The sequence below is a fragment of the Salvelinus fontinalis genome, chromosome 26 (genome assembly GCF_029448725.1).
Source record: "Salvelinus fontinalis isolate EN_2023a chromosome 26, ASM2944872v1, whole genome shotgun sequence".
In the NCBI taxonomy this organism is placed as follows: Eukaryota; Metazoa; Chordata; class Actinopteri; order Salmoniformes; family Salmonidae; genus Salvelinus; species Salvelinus fontinalis.
In genome coordinates, this window is record NC_074690.1 from 14,310,016 (window position 1) to 14,329,217 (window position 19,202).

At 42.4% G+C, this 19,202-nt stretch overlaps 1 protein-coding gene and 1 non-coding gene across 2 annotated transcripts in view; both read right to left on the minus strand.

The window, feature by feature from the left end:
- LOC129823686 (E3 ubiquitin-protein ligase rnf213-alpha-like) overlaps positions 1-19,202 on the minus strand; it is a 66,697-nt gene that overhangs the window by 16,943 nt on the left and 30,552 nt on the right. The window contains exons 28-47 of the mRNA XM_055882592.1: positions 15,014-18,613; positions 14,792-14,922; positions 14,424-14,519; positions 14,184-14,305; positions 13,722-13,844; positions 13,452-13,501; positions 13,173-13,317; positions 7,800-7,935; positions 7,486-7,671; positions 7,200-7,330; positions 6,863-7,008; positions 6,490-6,699; positions 4,493-4,680; positions 3,324-3,444; positions 2,820-2,920; positions 2,511-2,690; positions 2,235-2,401; positions 1,944-2,046; positions 479-593; positions 126-333 (exon numbers count right to left, since the gene is read on the minus strand). Coding sequence (XP_055738567.1) covers positions 126-333; positions 479-593; positions 1,944-2,046; positions 2,235-2,401; positions 2,511-2,690; positions 2,820-2,920; positions 3,324-3,444; positions 4,493-4,680; positions 6,490-6,699; positions 6,863-7,008; positions 7,200-7,330; positions 7,486-7,671; positions 7,800-7,935; positions 13,173-13,317; positions 13,452-13,501; positions 13,722-13,844; positions 14,184-14,305; positions 14,424-14,519; positions 14,792-14,922; positions 15,014-18,613 — 6,259 coding nt within the window. The remainder of the gene's footprint in view (positions 1-125; positions 334-478; positions 594-1,943; positions 2,047-2,234; positions 2,402-2,510; positions 2,691-2,819; positions 2,921-3,323; positions 3,445-4,492; positions 4,681-6,489; positions 6,700-6,862; positions 7,009-7,199; positions 7,331-7,485; positions 7,672-7,799; positions 7,936-13,172; positions 13,318-13,451; positions 13,502-13,721; positions 13,845-14,183; positions 14,306-14,423; positions 14,520-14,791; positions 14,923-15,013; positions 18,614-19,202) is intronic.
- LOC129824615 (U7 small nuclear RNA) lies at positions 10,769-10,821 on the minus strand. The gene has a single exon (XR_008754769.1). It is a non-coding gene; the product is annotated as a U7 small nuclear RNA (small nuclear RNA).

Below are 19,202 nucleotides of genomic sequence, written 5' to 3' on the forward strand. Positions count from 1 at the left end.
TTCCTTATAAAACATTCCTTATAAAAAAAAACAACAACATATAATTAATTTACACCAACAAGCACAATTTTTGAAAGCAACAAGGATCAGAATTGGTGACGTCATATCGACTGAGTGTTTTTTACCAGACTGTGTGCTATGGAGCAAGTGTGCAGCCGTGTCCAGGCATAGACGGACCCTCGCGATCTGTTGCAGGTACTCTATTGTGACAGTCTCAGCCGACGCAGTGACAGAGTCCAGGAAGTGACTCAAGAACTCAGTCTCTTTCTGCAGGTAGGCCTGCTGATCTGCAGGCTTCTGACATTCATGTGGTTTTCTGTCGAACATGGAGTCCTGCAGAAAAACAGTTATAAACATCTATTCTATTCATTTAACCTTTATTTATCCAGAAAGTTCCGCTGAGGTTAGAAGACCTCTTTTACAAATAGAATAGTGATAGCACTCCATTGATTTAGGGTGAAATCCTGTCAGATCCTACCTCAAGGCAGTTGATGTAGAGCGCATAAAGTTCATTTTTATCCTCAGCCTCTAGAATGTTGCTCTCTTCTATCAATGTCAAATACTGCTGCAGATATTCTTTGACTTCATCAAAGCTAAAAACACAACAACAACAAACAAAAAAAAATTCAGTCAAATGTTTGATAACATCTGAAACAAACTGAATTGCGTTGCTGGTTACAGCAGCATTGCAGTGATACACTACATGACGAAAAGTATGTGGACACCTGCTCGTCAAACATCTCATTCCAAAATCATGGCATTAATATGGAGTTTGTCCCCCCTTTGCTGCTATAACAGCCTCCACTCTTCTGGGAAGGCTTTCCACAAAATGTTGCAACATTGCTGCGGGGACTTGCTTCCATTCAGCCACAAGAGCATTAGTGAGGTCAGGCAATTAGGCCTGGCTCGCAGTCGGCATTCAAATTCATCCCAAAGGTGATCGATGGGGTTGAGGTCAGGTCTCTGTGTAGTCCAGTCAAGTTTTTCTACACTGATCTCGACAAACCAATTCTGTATGGACCTCGCTTTGTGCACAGGGGCATTGTCATGCTGAAACAGGAAAGGGCCTTCCCCAAACTGTTGCCACAATGTTGGAAGCACAGAATCGTCTATAATGTCATTGTATGCTGTAGCATTACGATTTCCCTTCACTGGAACTAAGGGGCTGAGCCCGAACCATGAAAAACTGCCCCAGGCCATTATTCCGCTTCCACCAAACTTTACAGTTGGCACTAAACATTGGGGCAGGTAGCATTCTCTTGGCATCCGCCAAACCCAGATTCGTCGGTCAGACTGCCAGATGATGAAGCGTGATTCATCACTCCAGAGAACACGTTTCCACTGCTCCAGAGTCCAAGCTTTACACCACTCCAGCCGACGCTTGGCATTGCGCATGGTGATCTTAGGCTTGTGTGCGGAATGCTCGGCCATGGAAACCCATTTCATGAAGCTCCCGACAAACAGTCCTTGTGTCGACGTTGCTTCCAGAGGCAGTTTGGAACTCGGTAGTGGAGTGTCGCAAACAAGGACAGACGATTTTTACGCGGTACGGGCTTCAGCACTCAACGGTCCAGTTCTGTGAGCTTTTGTGGCCTACCACTTCGCAGCTGAGCCATTGTTGCTCCTAGACATTTCCACTACACAGTGATAGCACTTACAGTTGACCGGGGCAGCTCCAGCAAGGCAAACATTTTACGAACTCACTTGTTGGAAAGGTGGTATCCTATGACGGTGCCACGTTGAAAGTCACTGAGCTCGTCAGTAAGGCCATTCTACTGCCAATGTTTGTCTATGGAGATCGCATTGCTGTGTGCTCGATTTTATACACCTGTCAGCAACGGGTGTGGCTGAAATAGCCGAATCCACTAATTTGAAGGGGTGTCCACATACTTTTGTATATATATATAGTGTATAAACAACACTTTATTTTCTGGTTCACTCACGTGTACTTGAGCAGAAGCTTGAGTATCACTGATCGCACCACAGGATTCTTGTCCATAGACTCATCAAATGGTGAGAAATCTTTGGTGTGTATCTGACTTTGTGCTGGTACAAATATAATACAAATCAGAACACAGATAAAAAACATTTTACTGAGACACAATCTTCCCTCCGGTCTGTTTAAATGCTTAAAATGTAAAAAGGAATACAGGAACAAACGGAATCTAAACTCTATATTTTTGACTAGTGTGTTTATGTGTGTGTGTGTTATAGCATGTGTGTGTTGAGGGTACCTCTGATGAGTGGGATGGGTTCTGTCTCGACCATGAGGAAGGACAACAGGTGCAGGATGACACCTTTTGATGGGGGGATGTTGTCCTTGAAGCACACAGTAGTGACCAGGTCTATGAAAAACGCATTGCAACTCTGCCTGAACTGGGCGTTTAGGGTGATGCAAGCTCTGCAAAACCATAATAGACAGATTTAGACAGATAAGACGGTTACAGGGAAAGACATGTCCTTTATCATTGGCTATCCAGTTTTAAAAAAAAAGGGTAAAACACACCCACCTTATGTCCTCAGACACTTTGACCTGGAAGTCATCTGGGAGTTCGTGTTTGCACATGGGGCAGTACATTTGGCCTGTGTTGAGACATCCTCTGACACAGGTCAGACAGAAGATGTGGTGACAGGGCAGGTCCACCGGGTCTTGTGGTTCCCCCATGCACACACGGCACTGGAAACCAAACCTAAGAAAAAAAATTGCTGGCGTCATTAAACATCAAATTCTGTATACAGCTTATCAGCCACAGCGAATAATGTAGACATATAATATGAATAGCTTTTTACACTAAATAAATTATATCATATAGACTTACTTGCAAATCAGATCACTTGCTTTTTGCTTGCAAGTCTTCAGTACTGTAATGATGGCCGCAAATGGTTCCTCCGATTTTACGTCTGAGTTTTTTGCCAGAATCTGCCACACGAGATAATTAGCAGTCACATATTAGTTAAAATTACATCTAACCAATTGAGTTGATTTCCGTTTTATTTTTATTACACAGTTGTCGCCCATTACTCCCATTGGTTTTCAGCTAGTGGTGTCAAAAGTTAGCTGAAGTTCCAGGGTTAGGAACCGTTTAAACATTCACTTGTAAAATACTGAATTTATCCTTTAAGCACAAAGTTCAATGTAATGAGAAAATTGCAATACGTTAACATAGTTCAAGAGCTCAGGTTCACATATACATAGTTTAAGTCTGATGGGTGCTAAACCTGAAATATGGGATGGAAATAAATATATAAGTATAAACAAAGCACAAAATGTAAAATCGGTGGCATGTTGACTTAAATAACAAAAATATATTATGTGAACTCACTTTGCCTAAGGTACGAGTGTGATCAAGGACCAGAGACTTGAGCTCCCTCTCCTCAGACTCAAAGCCTAGCAGCATGTGTTCCACAAACAGAAAGACGATGCAGATACGGTTCCAATGATTACTAAAAACACAAAACAAGGACAAATCTTTACTTATTCTGGAAGAATTAGCCATATCTGGAAGAAAGTTAATTCAGACACACCAATTACTTACTTTACAGGTCTCTTCCTCTTGCCTTGCACTAATGATTCTCATGAATATATCTTGTCATAATTACAGCCAGTGTGATATAAATATATATATATATTTGTTTGACTATTTTCTACATTGTATCAAAACACAAACACAGGCATCAAAACTATGAAACAACACATATGGAATCATGTAGTAACCAAAAAAAGTGTTAATTCAAAATATATTTTATATTTGAGATTCTTCAAAGTAGCCACCCTTTGCCTTGATGACAGCTTTAAACACACTTGGCATTCTCTCAACCAGCTTCATGAGGTAGTCACCTGGAATGCATTTCAATTAACATGTGTGCCTTGTTAAAAGTTAATTTGTGTAATTTCTTTCTTTCTTAATGTGTTTGAGCCAACCAGTTGTGTTGTGACAAGGTAGGGGTGGAATACAGAAGATAGCCTTATTTGGTAAAAGACCAAATCCATATTATGGAAAGAACAGCTCAAAGAAGCAAAGAGCAGCGAGAGTTCAGCATTACTTTAAGACATTAAGGTTTCTTCAAGTGCAGTCGCAAAAACCATCAAGCGCTATGATGAAACTAGCTCCCATGAGGACCGCCACAGGAAAGGAAGACAGTTTTATACTACAATGTAGAAAATAGTAAAAAGAAAAGAAAAACCCTTCAATGAGTAGGTGTCCAAATTTTTGACTGATACTGTATATTTTTTGTTATTGCTTTTTGAATATCATGGATATGCTTGCTTTACTACTTCATTCCAACATGTGTGGATGGACTAGCACCTTGAATTCAGAACTTTATACAGTGAAGGTCTTCACCTCTTTCGCAATGCATATTGACTTTCTTAAAAAAAATTATAATAAAGAAAGTCAAATGGCCCTCTGTAGTCTTTCAAAGAGACATTAGTCTTTCAAATAGACATTTAGTCTTTCACACCCTTAGTCTTTCAAAGAGACATTTCCCTCACCAGATGTAGTCAAACAGTTCCCGACTCCTCTCTCCATACTGCTTCAGGCTTCTCTGGGAGCAGACCAGCTCCATAGACCCCTTCAGTCTTTTCACCTGCTTCAGCCAGTCCTGGCACTGGGCATCAGAGTCCAATGCAGGGGGTTCCAGGAGCTCAACACAGGCAACTGCTGCATAGACATCCAGAACCTGGCAGAGGAGTGAGAAAGAAACATGGTATAGTTACTGGCATGTTTACTATGACATTTCTATCAGTATGTTGGCAGTACAGTATATACTGTACTAGTAGAAAGAGGAGGAAGGGAAGCGCTACTAAGGGACACAATAGTACATTTTGGTAGATAGAAGGTGCTCTTTGGTAAAAGGGGTAAATTGGTTATCAAAAAGAAAGGAGGACCAAGGCACTCTTCATATAATTAATTAAAATGCCTTCATTTGTATGGCATGTTCAATAGAAACAAGGTTTTAAAAACCCGGCTGCATGGCCTTCGTCAGGGAGTACTCCCTTTGATGACAGTATATACCGTACTGTAGATAACCTGGTAAAAGTTCAACTACCATATATACTGTATGTTCAACTTCTATCATACTTTCATATATACTCTATACAAACATTTGGCACATAACAAACCTGATTTCTCATAACTAAATGTGGCAGTGTGTGGAAAATATATACACTTAGCATCTCTGGGCTGTCCTTCACTAGTGTGATCCTTACCTTCTCTGGGCTGTCCTTCACTAGTGTGATTCTTACTCTGGGCTGTCCTTCACTAGTGTGATTCTTACCATCTCTGGGCTGTCCTTCACTAGTGTGATTCTTACCATCTCTGGGCTGTCCTTCACTAGTGTGATTCTTACCATCTCTGGGCTGTCCTTCACTAGTGGGATTCTTACCATCTCTGGGCTGTCCTTCACTAGTGTGATTCTTACCATCTCTGGGCTGTCCTTCACTAGTGGGATTCTTACCATCTCTGGGCTGTCCTTCACTAGTGTGATTCTTACCATCTCTGGGCTGTCTTTCACTAGTGTGATTCTTACAATCTCTGGGCTGTCCTTCACTAGTGTGATTCTTACCATCTCTGGGCTGTCCTTCACTAGTGTGATTCTTACCATCTCTGGGCTGTCCTTCACTAGTGTGATTCTTACCATCTCTGGGTTGTCCTTCACTAGTGTGATTCTTACCATCTCTGGGCTGTCCTTCACTAGTGGGATTCTTACCATCTCTGGGCTGTCCTTCACTAGTGTGATTCTTACCATCTCTGGGCTGTCCTTCACTAGTGGGATTCTTACCATCTCTGGGCTGTCCTTCACTAGTGTGATTCTTACCATCTCTGGGCTGTCTTTCACTAGTGTGATTCTTACAATCTCTGGGCTGTCCTTCACTAGTGTGATTCTTACCATCTCTGGGCTGTCCTTCACTAGTGTGATTCTTACCATCTCTGGGCTGTCCTTCACTAGTGTGATTCTTACCATCTCTGGGCTGTCCTTCACTAGTGTGATTCTTACCATCTCTGGGTTGTTCTTCACTAGTGTGATTCTTACCATCTCTGGGCTGTCCTTCACTAGTGGGATTCTTACCATCTCTGGGCTGTCCTTCACTAGTGTGATTCTTACCATCTCTGGGCTGTCCTTCACTAGTGGGATTCTTACCATCTCTGGGCTGTCCTTCACTAGTGTGATTCTTACCATCTCTGGGCTGTCTTTCACTAGTGTGATTCTTACAATCTCTGGGCTGTCCTTCACTAGTGTGATTCTTACCATCTCTGGGCTGTCCTTCACTAGTGTGATTCTTACCATCTCTGGGCTGTCCTTCACTAGTGTGATTCTTACCATCTCTGGGTTGTCCTTCACTAGTGTGATTCTTACTCTGGGCTGTCCTTCACTAGTGTGATTCTTACTCTGGGCTGTCCTTCACTAGTGTGATTCTTACTCTGGGCTGTCCTTCACTAGTGTGATTCTTACCATCTCTGGGCTGTCCTTCACTAGTGTGATTCTTACCATCTCTGGGCTGTCCTTCACTAGTGGGATTCTCTGCAAGTGATGAACCACCTGTGGTTGCAACGACATCATCCTGGTGAGGTTGTGCAGACGGGTACGGTACATGTTGTAGGCAGTGTGGATCAGGGGCAGGGAGGGAATCTCTTCACTTGGAGCTTTTCGTCGCCTCTGGAGCTCATTCACACAGCAGCTCAGGGCTTCACACAGATGCTGGGAAAATAGTATTACATATATTCATTAGGATCACCTAATTGATGGGTAGCCATATTATTATCATATTTGACAGTAAATAAAAAGGACCTTTCTATAAATGGAACCTAATTGTTTTACTATTTGTATGTATTGAAAACATGATGATGTTGCAAAGGCATACCTTTAACTCCGCCTCCGAAGCCACTTTCATCGTCATGGCAACGAAGTCCTGCAGGTACCTTTGGAAAAATTCCCTCTGCAGTTTCTCACCCAATGTAGCCAGATACTGACCAAGGGGGATTTTCTCAAAGAACACCTCGACACGTCCTACCAAGATTTTTTTTTGTAAAAGTTTGAGTTTATACAACTAAATACTGTAAGTAGTCCCACATGAGAGTTAAGAAATACACATTTTTACTAATAATGTATTACATTTGCATAAGCTATACAATTGTTATCTAAATGTATCTTTCATTTATTTTTTTAAAAGTCTGAATTAAAGGCATTCAATTATTTACCTCTGGTCTGCTGAGTCTGAATCAATAGTTCATCCAGGATATCTCTGATCCTCCAGCTAAAGGGCATAGCGCAGCACATGGTCCTCTCAGCTGTGACATGGCTCTGCACCAGGATGGTCTTAGACTCAGAACTGTGGGAAATGGGGAGTTTGTAAACAGTGACATCTACCTGTTCCACTGAGACACAACACAGGCTACATAAAACCTTACACATCATACAAGGACTCCAGGCAGTCCAGTCGGTTTCTTAATCCAGTATGTGTATCATCACACATAAATCACTCACTTGAGATCAACGTTAGGAATATCAAGCATCTCGTTACTGCCGAATATCTTCAGCCACAGGTTTCTGACTTCCTCCCCACTGTTGCTGTCCAGCAGAAGGTCAAGATTACAGTCCCTGTCGATGACTGAGACCAACTGGGCCAAGAGGGGTGTGACCACTGCTTGGATTTTCTTCCATAGAGTTTGTCTGTGGAACAAATACAGTATGAACTGACTATACTTCTGAACAATGACAAGACCAAATAACCATTTGAAAAGGAATGAAATTATAGATATTCCATATGCAGAGTAGCGCAGTATCATTGATTAACATACGTGAAGGTTCCCCCCTCCTGAAGAGCATCGATGTTGGATGCCTCCGTTAACACCCAGTACTTGGGGGAGGGGATGTTTCTCTCACGGTTCTCCAGAAGAGAGTGAAGACGGCTTCTCAGGGTTGTCAGGAACGTAGCTTAAGGGCACAATACAGAAATCAAGCATATAAATTCATGTAAAAGCCAGTTACCTTTAGTTACAGTATTTACTTGCTGTTACAATCTGAGATAATTGTTCGTCACAGACGTTCTATTTTTTGATTTAGAGCCCCTTTATAATAAAAAGTACTATAGTATTCACTGTAGTATTTTTGCGGATTTGACTGTAGTATACCGCAGTATTTACAGCTAAATATAGTATAAATTACTGTAATAAAACAAAAACTGTAGTAAATACTAGAGTAATGAATGTAGTATACTGTAGTATTTACTGTAGTGTTTTTACAGACATAAAAAAGTGTTTTGGCTTACTTTACTGTAGTATATACTGTAGTATTTACAGTTAACTATAGTATAAATCCTGTAGTATAAGAAAACTGTAGTATATAGTAAAGTATTTAATGAAGCGGATTCCACGCTTCAAGAAAGCTTCGATCACGTGGACTGGGATATGTTCCGCATTGCGGCAAACAACAACATTGACGAATACGCTGATCCGGTGAGCGGGTTTATTAGCAAGTGCATCGGCGATGTCGTACCCACAGCGTCTATTAAAACATTCCCAAACCAGAAACTGTGGATTGATGGCAGCATTCGCGCAAAACTGAAAGCACGAACCACTGCTTTTAATCAGGGCAAGGTGACCGGAAACATGACCGAATACAAACAGTTTAGCTATTCCCTCCGCAAGGCAATCAAACAAGCTAAGCGTCAGTATAGAGACAAAGTAGAGTCGCAATTAAACGGCTCAGACACGAGAGGTATGTGGCAGGGTCTACAGTCAATCACGGACTATAAAAGGAAAATCAGCCCCGTCGCGGACCAGGATGTCTTGCTCCCAGACAGACTAAACAACTTCTTTGCTCGCTTTGAGGACAATACAGTGCCACTGACACGGCCCGCTACCAAAACCTGCGGGCTCTCCTTCACTGCAGCTGACGTGAGCAAAACATTTAAACGTGTTAACCCTCGCAAGGCTGCAGGCCCAGACGGCATTCCCAGCCGCATCTTCAGAGCATGCGCAGACCAGCTGGCTGGTGTGTTTATGGACATATTGAATCAATCCTTATCCCAGTCTGCTGTCCCCACATGCTTCAAGAGGGCCGCCATTGTTCCTGTTCCCAAGAAAGCTAAGGTAACTCAGCTAAATGACTACCGCCCCGTAGCACTCACTTCCGTCATCATGAAGTGCTTTGAGAGACTAGTAAAGGACCATATCACTTCCACCCTACCTGACACCCTAGACCCACTCCAATTTGCTTACCGCCCCAATAGGTCCACAGACGACGCAATCACACTGCACACTGCCCTAACCCATCTGGACAAGAGGAATACCTATGTGAGAATGTTGTTCATTGACTACAGCTCAGCATTTAACACCATAGTACCCTCCAAACTCGTCATCAAGCTCGAGACTCTGGGAACTGGGTCCTGGACTTCCTGACGGGCCGCCCCCAGGTGGTGAGGGTAGGTAACAACATCTCCACCCCGCTGATCCTCAACACTGGGGCCCCACAAGGGTGCGTTCTCAGCCCTCTCCTGTACTCTCTGTTCACCCACGACTGCGTGGCCATGCACACCTCCAACTAAATCATCACGTTTGCAGACGACACTACAGTGGTAGGCTTGATTACCAATGACGAGACTGTCTACAGGGAGAAGTTGAGGGCCCTCGGAGTGTGATGTCAGGAAAATAACCTCACACTCAACGTCAACAAAACAAAAGGAGATGATCGTGGACTTCAGGAAACAGCAGAGGGAGCACCCCCCTATCCACATCGATGGGACAGTAGTGGAGAGGGTATAAAGTTTTAAGTTCCTCGGCGTACACATCACGGACAAACTGAAATGGTCCAACCACACAGACAGTGTGGTGAAGAAGGCGCAGCAGCGCCTCTTCAACCTCAGGAGGCTGAAGAACTATGGCTTGTCACCAAAAACACTCAAACTTTTACAGATGCACAATCGAGAGCATCCTGTCGGGTTGTATCACCGCCTGGTACGGCAACTGCTCCGCCCATAACCGTAAGGCTCTCCAGAGGGTAGTGAGGTCTGCACAACGCATCACCGGGGGCAAACTACCTCCCCTCCAGGACACCTACACCACCTGATGTCACAGGAAGGCCAAAAAGATCATCAAGGACAACAACCACCCGAGCCACTGCCTGTTCACCCCTCTATCATCCAGAAGGCGAGGTCAGTACAGATGCATCAAAGCAGGGACCGAGAGACTGAAAAACAGCTTCTATCTCAAGGCCATCAGACTGTTAAACAGCCATCACTAACACTGAGTGGCTGCTGCCAACATACTGACTCAACTCCAGCCACTTTAATAATGGAAAAATGTATGTAATAAATGTATCACTAGCCACTTTAAACAATGCCACTTCATATAATGTTTACATACCCTACATTACTCATCTCATATGTATATACTGTACTCTATACCATCCACTGCATCTTGCCTATGCCGTTCTATACCATCACTCAATCATATATTTTTTTATGTACATATTCTTATTCATTCCTTTACACTTGTGTGTATAAGGTAATTGTTGTGAAGTTGTTAGGTTAGATTACTCGTTGGATATTACTGCATTGTCGGAACTAGAAGCACAAGCATTTCGCTACACTCGCATTAACATCTGCTAACCATGTGTATGTGACAAATAAAATGTGATTTTGCGGATTGTAGTATACTGTAGTATTTGCTGTAGTGCTTTTGCAGACTAATATTGTGTCGTGTTTTTTGCAAACATTACGGTAGTATTTACTACAGTGTTTTTGTTTTACTATCTTTGACATAGAGGTGTAGGCTTTCTCCTTGAGGAAACCTACTGGATAAATACTAAAAGATTACATTATCCATAACCTGCAGGTAGGTAGGACTGGGGTCTGAACGGATAGTTCAGAGATTCTGCTCTTTTGTATAACCTGTAAGGAACACAAAATATGGTCTATACTTGGCATGCAGGTTTCCAACTTATGGGTGGCACAAATTGGGATATGGGGATGGGAATGGGCAGGGTATATGCAAATTAAATACAGTAGTATTTACTATAGATTTTTTTTTTAAGTGTTGTGTTTTTGCAGACATTACTGTACTGTATTTACTACAGTGTGTTTTGTGTGTAAAATCCTATAGTATTTACTATAGTTTTCTACAACATTCGATAGTAAGTACTACACATGATCGAGGGATACTACAGTGTGTAATATAGTTCTTAATATAATATAATTCTACATTATACTACAGTATTGTTGAATACTTGTTTCTGATTGGCTAGAAGGGCATTCTAGAATGGGCATTAAAACCAGATAATGGACAGTTGGAAAATATACATCGGGACACCTACACATGCAGACCGTACTTGCTACAAAGTTACAGAAAGTTAAACCAACAACCACACAAACCAAAATAGGATACATTGTAAACACAGGTCTAACAAGGAAAAACTCAGCTAGTTAGCTACTTTTTTTGGAGCATCTGATGACCTAACATGATGAGTGATGAACATTAATTTCTCTCGTCCCTACTGTTGCAGTCATGATGCAAGTGGCGCTATGCTGTCAAATACTCCCACGGCTCTAGTTTAGTGGTGCTATGCTGTCATATCCTCCCACGTTTCTAGTTTAGTGGTGCTATGCTGTCATATCCTCCCACGTTTCTAGTTTAGTGGTGCTATGCTGTCATATCCTCCCACGTTTCTAGTTTAGTGGTGCTATGCTGTCATATCCTCCCATGTTTCTATTTTAGTGGTGCTATGCTGTCATATCCTCCCACGTTTCTAGTTTAGTGGTGCTATGCTGTCATATCCTCCCACGTTTCTAGTTTAGTGGTGCTATGCTGTCAAATCCTCCCACATGTTTCTAGTTTAGTGGTGCTATGCTGTCAAATCCTCCCACATGGTTCTAGTTTAGTGGTGCTATGCTGTCATATCCTCCCACATGTTTCTAGTTTAGTGGTGCTATGCTGTCAAATCCTCCCACATGTTTCTAGTTTAGTGGTGCTATGCTGTCAAATCCTCCCACGGTTCTAGTTTAGTGGTGCTATGCTGTCATATCCTCCCACATGTTTCTAGTTTAGTGGTGCTATGCTGTCAAATCCTCCCACGGTTCTAGTTTAGTGGTGCTATGCTGTCAAATCCTCCCACGTTTCTAGTTTGACCAGCTGTTTTCAGCAATTGATATTTTTTTTATTTACAGGTTCAACAAATTATTTAGCTAGGTTCTAGCCTAGTGTTTGATACGTAATGCAATCTCCTTGTAAAGAACAGTGTCAAGTGTCCTGACAAGAAGGCAAACTTTTCTAGCTATGCCAGGCAAAATCAGGCATCATCAGATTGATATGGATGTATCCAAATGAATGTCAATAGAGAACAGCTTAAACAAACGCAAATACAGCTACTTCGCTGTTATTCTGGCTGCAGAGGTCGTAACTGCGTTAGCCGTAGCTATTTGGCTAGTTAGCAAAAAGAGGATAAGAACGTTGCCAGTGAAAATATCGAAGAAACACATATAGAACCATCAATATCAAACTAATCGAACAAACGACTGGGTCGCGTCTCTAGCAACCAAAAGATGAGGAAGTACGAATTTGTTTTTATAAACATTTAAATATCGACTTTTTTTGTTCTACCGTTAAAATGTGTGCTTTAATATTATTTTCTTTGGCAACTAATGATATAAGCGGAATAAACGCCTCCTTTCTGCACATTACATTGGAAAAACGAACTCCGCAAGAGGACTCGGCTCTGCCTTGTGTCGCTGCCTCGTCCATTATTTCCAAGGTAATGTACAGAACGTTGGCGTTTATCCCTTACACATAATACAACATAAGCACTACACGATCGAGGGATACTACAGTGTGTAGCATACTGTTCTAGTTTATTACAGAATTCTATAGCAAGTACTGTAATATTTTATAGTGAACTGTAGTATTTGTTTTTCAAGTGAGAGGGTTCTAGGCCATGTCTTTAACCACTGCAACTACAGTAACACACTGGAAATATTGTGGTTCCGTAACCTTTCATGTCCTCGTTATCACTGAAATTACGGTAAAACACAGGAAATATTGTTGGTTAGTAACCTTTCAGGTCCTTGCTATCACTGAAACTACAGTAACACACTGGAAATATTGTGGGTCAGTAACCTTTCAGGTCCTCGCTATCACTGAAATTACGGTAAAACCTAGGATATATTGTTGGTTAGTAACCTTTCAGGTCCTCGCTATCGTCCAGAAGTGTCAGCAGGATCTCAACCCTCCTGGTGCTGAGAGCTCCACTGTCCTCCTGATCTCTGAGCATGCTCACTGCACTCTGCACACAGCTTCGCATCAGATCTGTGGCATCAAACTCAGCCTGAAACAACAACATGCTCACATGAATAACACACCTCATACCTTGTTAGGTTTACAGAAACCAGAAGCACCTGCATATCTTAATTAAGAACTGCAATACAAACTTGTATACAATATGTAGTATACATTACTTACAGAGTGCTCTACCCCATGTGTCTCGATGTATGTGTCATCTGTTTGCATTGCTGGAACAAGAAAGAAAACTATGAAAAAACGAATTATCTAGGATTATTTACAGTCAATTCTCAACTATGGCATTTGTGCTACTGTGCAAAATAACAGTTGGTAAAGCATGGCACTTGCAATGAAAGGGTCATGGGTTCTCTCCCTACTGGGGCTGGCCATAAAAAAATTGTATTTAAGTAATTTGGGATATTTATCATTTATAATTCAAGTAAAATGTACCCTCGGACGGCTCTTCAATTTTCTCAAAAAGTTGGCTGATGGGTAGCTTTCTCAAGGACTGGACGTCTGATACAAACTCTTTGGATTTTCTAAGGTCGTCAATGTGAACTGATTTCCAGGGTCCTTTGCAAAGAAAAAGAGGATGGAAAATTGCATACCGGTAAATATTAAAGAGAAACCCGGCATACTGCTATTGCTAGTATCACTGTTCTTTATTAACGCATCGCGCCTTCAAGGCCTTTTGTCAAAGCTCTGACGATACTATAAGCTTGAGTAAGAACAGTGACGCTAGCAAGAGCTGTATGCTGCTCTCTCATGTCTTTCATGTTATTCAATTTTTACCATGCACCTACAAAAAAAAGATTGCTCGCATTGAATCGACATTGAACAGATCATTTCTTTGTGGGATGCTAGATCATACCATTAAATCAGCCTGTTGTATAGCTTTTAACACAAACTCACCTCCATGAAATCCAACATAGGAGGTTCCACCTTTAATTCGGGGCAGTTTGGTAACAAAGTATACAAACACCCTTCCATTGTCACCTTCTTTTGATTTGTTTATTTCATTTATGGATGAATATCTGAGGAGATTCAAAGATCAAACATTTAAATGAAAAAAAATACAACAAGTGTAACCTAATACTTCAGTTTAGTTCTCTCCAATAGTTGTGACGACAAATCTAAATGAGAATCACTCACTTGGCAGATGCCAGAATGTTCATGCTCTGGGAGTCCTCATCATAGTCTGTTTGGATGATGAGGACTTTGTCGGCAGATGTGGAGTCAAGAAATTGCCTAGAGAGAACACAGTTATTTTCCTAATCCTGTACCATTCTTATGAATGATCTACAAGGTGACACACACAAGTGATACAATTAGGGTTGCAAAAATTCTGGTAACTTTCCCAGAATTCCCAGAAATCCTGATTGGAAAACGCCTGGAATCAGAACGGAATAAGCAGGAAATCCAGGAATCTTCCAACCAGGAATACTGGAAAACATTTTGGGATAGTAATTGGAATTGTGCAACCCTATATACTGAGCTTCTCTTCAAAATGTTAAGCAGACCTGATTTCTTTGAGGAAGGAATGCTCCGTGTCAAACTGTTGCAGCGAGAGAAGTTTGACGTCGCAACGCTCTGTGATGTTCTGCAGCTGATGGATATCTGCTGCTGTCAATAGCCGGGAAAATGTTGTGACCTTCAAAAAGAGCAAAAAACGATTTATGAGCAATATAAGATGCATTCTATTCAAGGTATATTCTTAAAAAGATAAGATTCAAGTGAATTACCTCTGTAAAGTAGTAATGCATCCATTCCTCCTCTTGTGTGTGAGAGGCAATGAAGTCTGCCAGGGAATGATGATTCTGCTCCTCAAAATAGATTTGCGTCAGGTTCTCGGTCTCATCATCAGATAATTTAGTCCCGTCAAGTCGAATGACAGAATCTGGAGTTGCACAGTTCAGCATGATAAGTTTGGCTTCATCCAGGACTCTCCTCTGAGTGTCAGATTCGTCAGACTCAGTTTTCATCTTCTCAGTCACTTGCAGGACCACAGAGGGGCATGTGTCTGAGTGGTAACCAATGAAGACATCATGTGGCTTGTAGCGGTCTGTTTTGGACTGTTGACTTTTCAAGGAGACAAAGTGTTTGACCCATTCCTTTAGTTGTTCGACAATCTCCTTCTGGTCCTTCTTGAGAACAGTGTTGATGTCCAGGTAGTGCTTTTCCAGACGGTTTATCAGGGGAATTGGGAACTGCTTGTAGACCACCTCTTTCTCTTCAATGACAATTAGCCGGAAGTCTTTGTGAACTCTGCACTTCACACGATGGGTTCCCAATCCAAGATCGACATACTTCTGACCCCCAAGTGAAACATAGTATTGGTTGAGAGCGTCGTAGAGACTTTCGTACAGATTCTGAAGGTTCAGAAGCACAACAGTCTGGCCAGTTTCCATGCAGATCTTCACTCGGTTGATATTTCTGCAGATCTGAGTGTACTCTTGATCCTTTGGGAAGCTGGAACCAAAGATGATCTCTGGATGGTTGTTCTCTGAGAAGAATGTCTGCTGGAGAATCTGAAGGGCCGCATAGTTTTTGGTGAGGACAAGGAGATATCGGCACTCCTCATCTTGGTAAATGGAAACGATGTTTTGTTTCACCAGATCAATAGTGCTGATGCCATCCAAATCAGGTTGATTGAATTTGCCCGGCAGCTCTTTGGTGAATATACGCACTGCGTCCACATCATCCCTTCCACTGAAGTTCCTTAGGACTGCTTCAATGATTTTACCTGTACTGGGGCTCTGCTTAGAGGCCTTGGTGATGGCGAACATCATCTTCACCAGACTATAGTAATCTCGTAGACCGAAAAACCCTTTGCCTTTCTTGCAAGTCGTCATATATGCTTGGGAGAAAGGTGTGAAGAGGTGCCTAACCTTCTCCAGAATCATCTTGTCAGATGAGCATATGCCTTTCGCACTCTCAAGTAGCTCATTTTGGTCTGGGTCACCACGGGACACAAAGAGGCCTCTGTTCATCTTGGCAGGGTCCAAGGCCCAATTGGAGATGCCAATGAATCCAACTCTCTTATGAGGCAGTGGCTCATCATCAATGCAGCCTTCCTCCAGTAAAGGGTGCAATGTTTTCAGAGGCATTTTTGGGGAGTCCTCTGCCAATCCAATCTCATCTAGCACAACAACAGAGATGTACTCCTCCAAATTCTTGCTCTCTTGGAAGCGGGCACATTGTCTGAATGTGTTGATGATGCCCTCTGGCGTGGAGTGAGGACTGCACTGGAAGGACACCAGGTGAACCTGTTTCAGCCTTTTGTACAGTTCAGAATGTGCAGCTTGGCCCTGCATGGCATCTGCAACCAGAGTTTTAGACAGAGATTTGGAGCTCCCTGGCTTGCCAACCAAAAACAGGGGGATTCGTAACTCGATACAGATCACCATCATGAAGACATTCTCTTTCAAAGCCTTGTTTCTTGCTATTGTCTCTCCCATTGGGACACCGCTTAGGAGAAGGTCCTGCATGACTGAGATTTCCTGCTTCATCTGCTTTGGGATGACTTCGGGAAGGAAGTTGCAGATTGCGGTCTGGTATTCACCTTTTGTCTTTAAACAGGCTTGATAACATACACCAACAGCCATCAACAGTGACCAAACAACTGGATCACTGGCAGGTGAGTGTAGCTGGTCACTCCTGCTCCTCTCCTCCTGGGGTTGTTTCTGGAGGAATGCTTTTAACTCATCCTGAAACAGTGAGTGGTTGTTGTAGAACCACACAAATACTTGCATGCAGCGCTCCACATCCCTGAGACTGACGAAGCTGCATTCGTCTTTCCTCTCTCTCATAAATCCCTGTGATGACGACAGCACATCAGTGATCATCCTGATGGATCCTCTGTTGATTGAATTTGTTTCCACAACTCTCTGTACGATCTGCTGGATGTACATTTTCTCTGTGTGATCACTGAGTTGCCCAAAGTCCCACACCAGAGGGATCATGCTCGGGGGCAACACTTGGACCCTATACACCAGCTGACGAAGAGGGATTGATCCAAGTCTTTCTTCAGTCTCTTCAGCTCGGACCCTGTACCCCAAACCAGCTTCCTCCAGCCTCTTGATCATCTCATCTGTGTGTTTCCTGTAAGGATTGCACGCAGCAATGATTTGCAGGCCAGTTTGGGAGCTGAGTTGTTGTCCTTGCACAGTGTTGTCACATAGGATCTCCTTAATGCTGCTTATTGCTTCAGTGGTATTAGCTTCATCGAAGAAAAGAACAGAATCAAAATCGTGTTTCTCTTTATTGGCAACCGCAATCTTCTCTGCCTCCCGCACCTTGTTGTAGATCATGTCAGATGTAGTTCCACCGTGAACTTTGACGAGTTTCATGTTCTCCGTGGGCGCCCCACTCCTTCTCAACTCACACAGGAACTTGATGAGTCGTGTCTTCCCACAGCCAGTCTCCCCCATTATGATGACTGGAATGCCACACCTGAATCTCATGTGAATGGCCATCATCTTAAGTATGTTGTCGGTGGTGAGCTCATACGTTTCATCAGGGTCTGTTGGCCACTTGGTCCCCAGCACACTACATAGACGCTCAATCTTATCTGCTCGAGAAAGTTGGTCAAAGTCGATGTTAAAGGGAACTCTTTGATGTCTGAGGCCATTGTACAGGTTTTTGGTCATAATGTTTCTCTTGATTACCGCATTTGTTAATGGATTGATGGCGTCAACCCCATTTTGCTCGTTCAGCCGTAGGTGAAATCCAATGAAGGTCATGGACACATGGTCATCATTGAAGAAGATGTATGGATGTGGTTCTGATTCCCATCTCTTCCTGATGAGGAACGGGGCTAGATCTCTTTCGTTGAGTCCAGTGTCCATCGGCTGCCTCCCATGGCTCTGGTCAGCGATGCAGAGAGACGGAGTGGCAAAGTCCTTGGCCATCAAGATCATGAAGTCAACCACAAAGTTTCTGAATCCCCTAAGAGTGTCTCCAACAAACTCAAAGTTGCAGAAATCCGATGTCTCACAGTCTAGCAACTGAAGATTGAGGAATCCAGCAAAGTTCTTCAACTCTGCCCAGGATGGATCAATTATACCACAGTAGATGAAGAGCATTTGAAGACACTCTGCATGAGTTCCTTCAACTCTTTGGTAGTTGAAGCTGTCGAGATTTTCACCCCTATGGAACCGTGTTAGATACTGGTATGGTCTTTGAAAGGTCTCACTCCTGAAACACTGGTCATCCATGAGTGGGTCCTCAGTGTCCAGTACTGGATCATCGCCATTTCTCGCTTCCAACCCCATAACCTCTTTTGGTGGACGGCAGAAGACCTTAGGAAAGACCTCAAAGAGAGGAAAGTGTCCCTTTGGATCCTAAACAGACAAATTCATGTCATATTAAGTATTTTGACAAACACTACCTCCATGACTAAAATGAGTTGTCTAACAGAAAAAGTATTTAAAGATATATTTATTAAATATTGTTGTATTTTGTTCATTAGTCCACTGTTGATATGATCCCAAAAAAAGTGTGCATGTCAACAATAAAAGTATTAAGATAAAAGCATTTTATGGACAAAGCAAAAAGTGTGATGATGAAAAATGCATCATTTAAAGCTAAACGCAATGCTAACCGTAAATCACTGTAGCCTAGTAAACAAAGTCAAATCTTGGGTTGCTGACTCCACCCCACGGACTACTTTCAAGGTAGAAAAGGTCATGTTTTTTCATGTGAAAAGGTCTATCCCCTTTAATAATATATATATATATATTTCCTGCTCATAGTTGGTTAAAATTACATGATGCACACTAGATGATGTCATCAGTGTTTTCAGATAATGACATCGGAAAACACTGATCTTCCTCTATCTCTTTTGACCACAAAGAAATGTCCATTTAACACGCTAGCAGCTAGCCACTGGTCTGCGTTTGGTAGGGCTATTTAACACTATACTTCAAACCG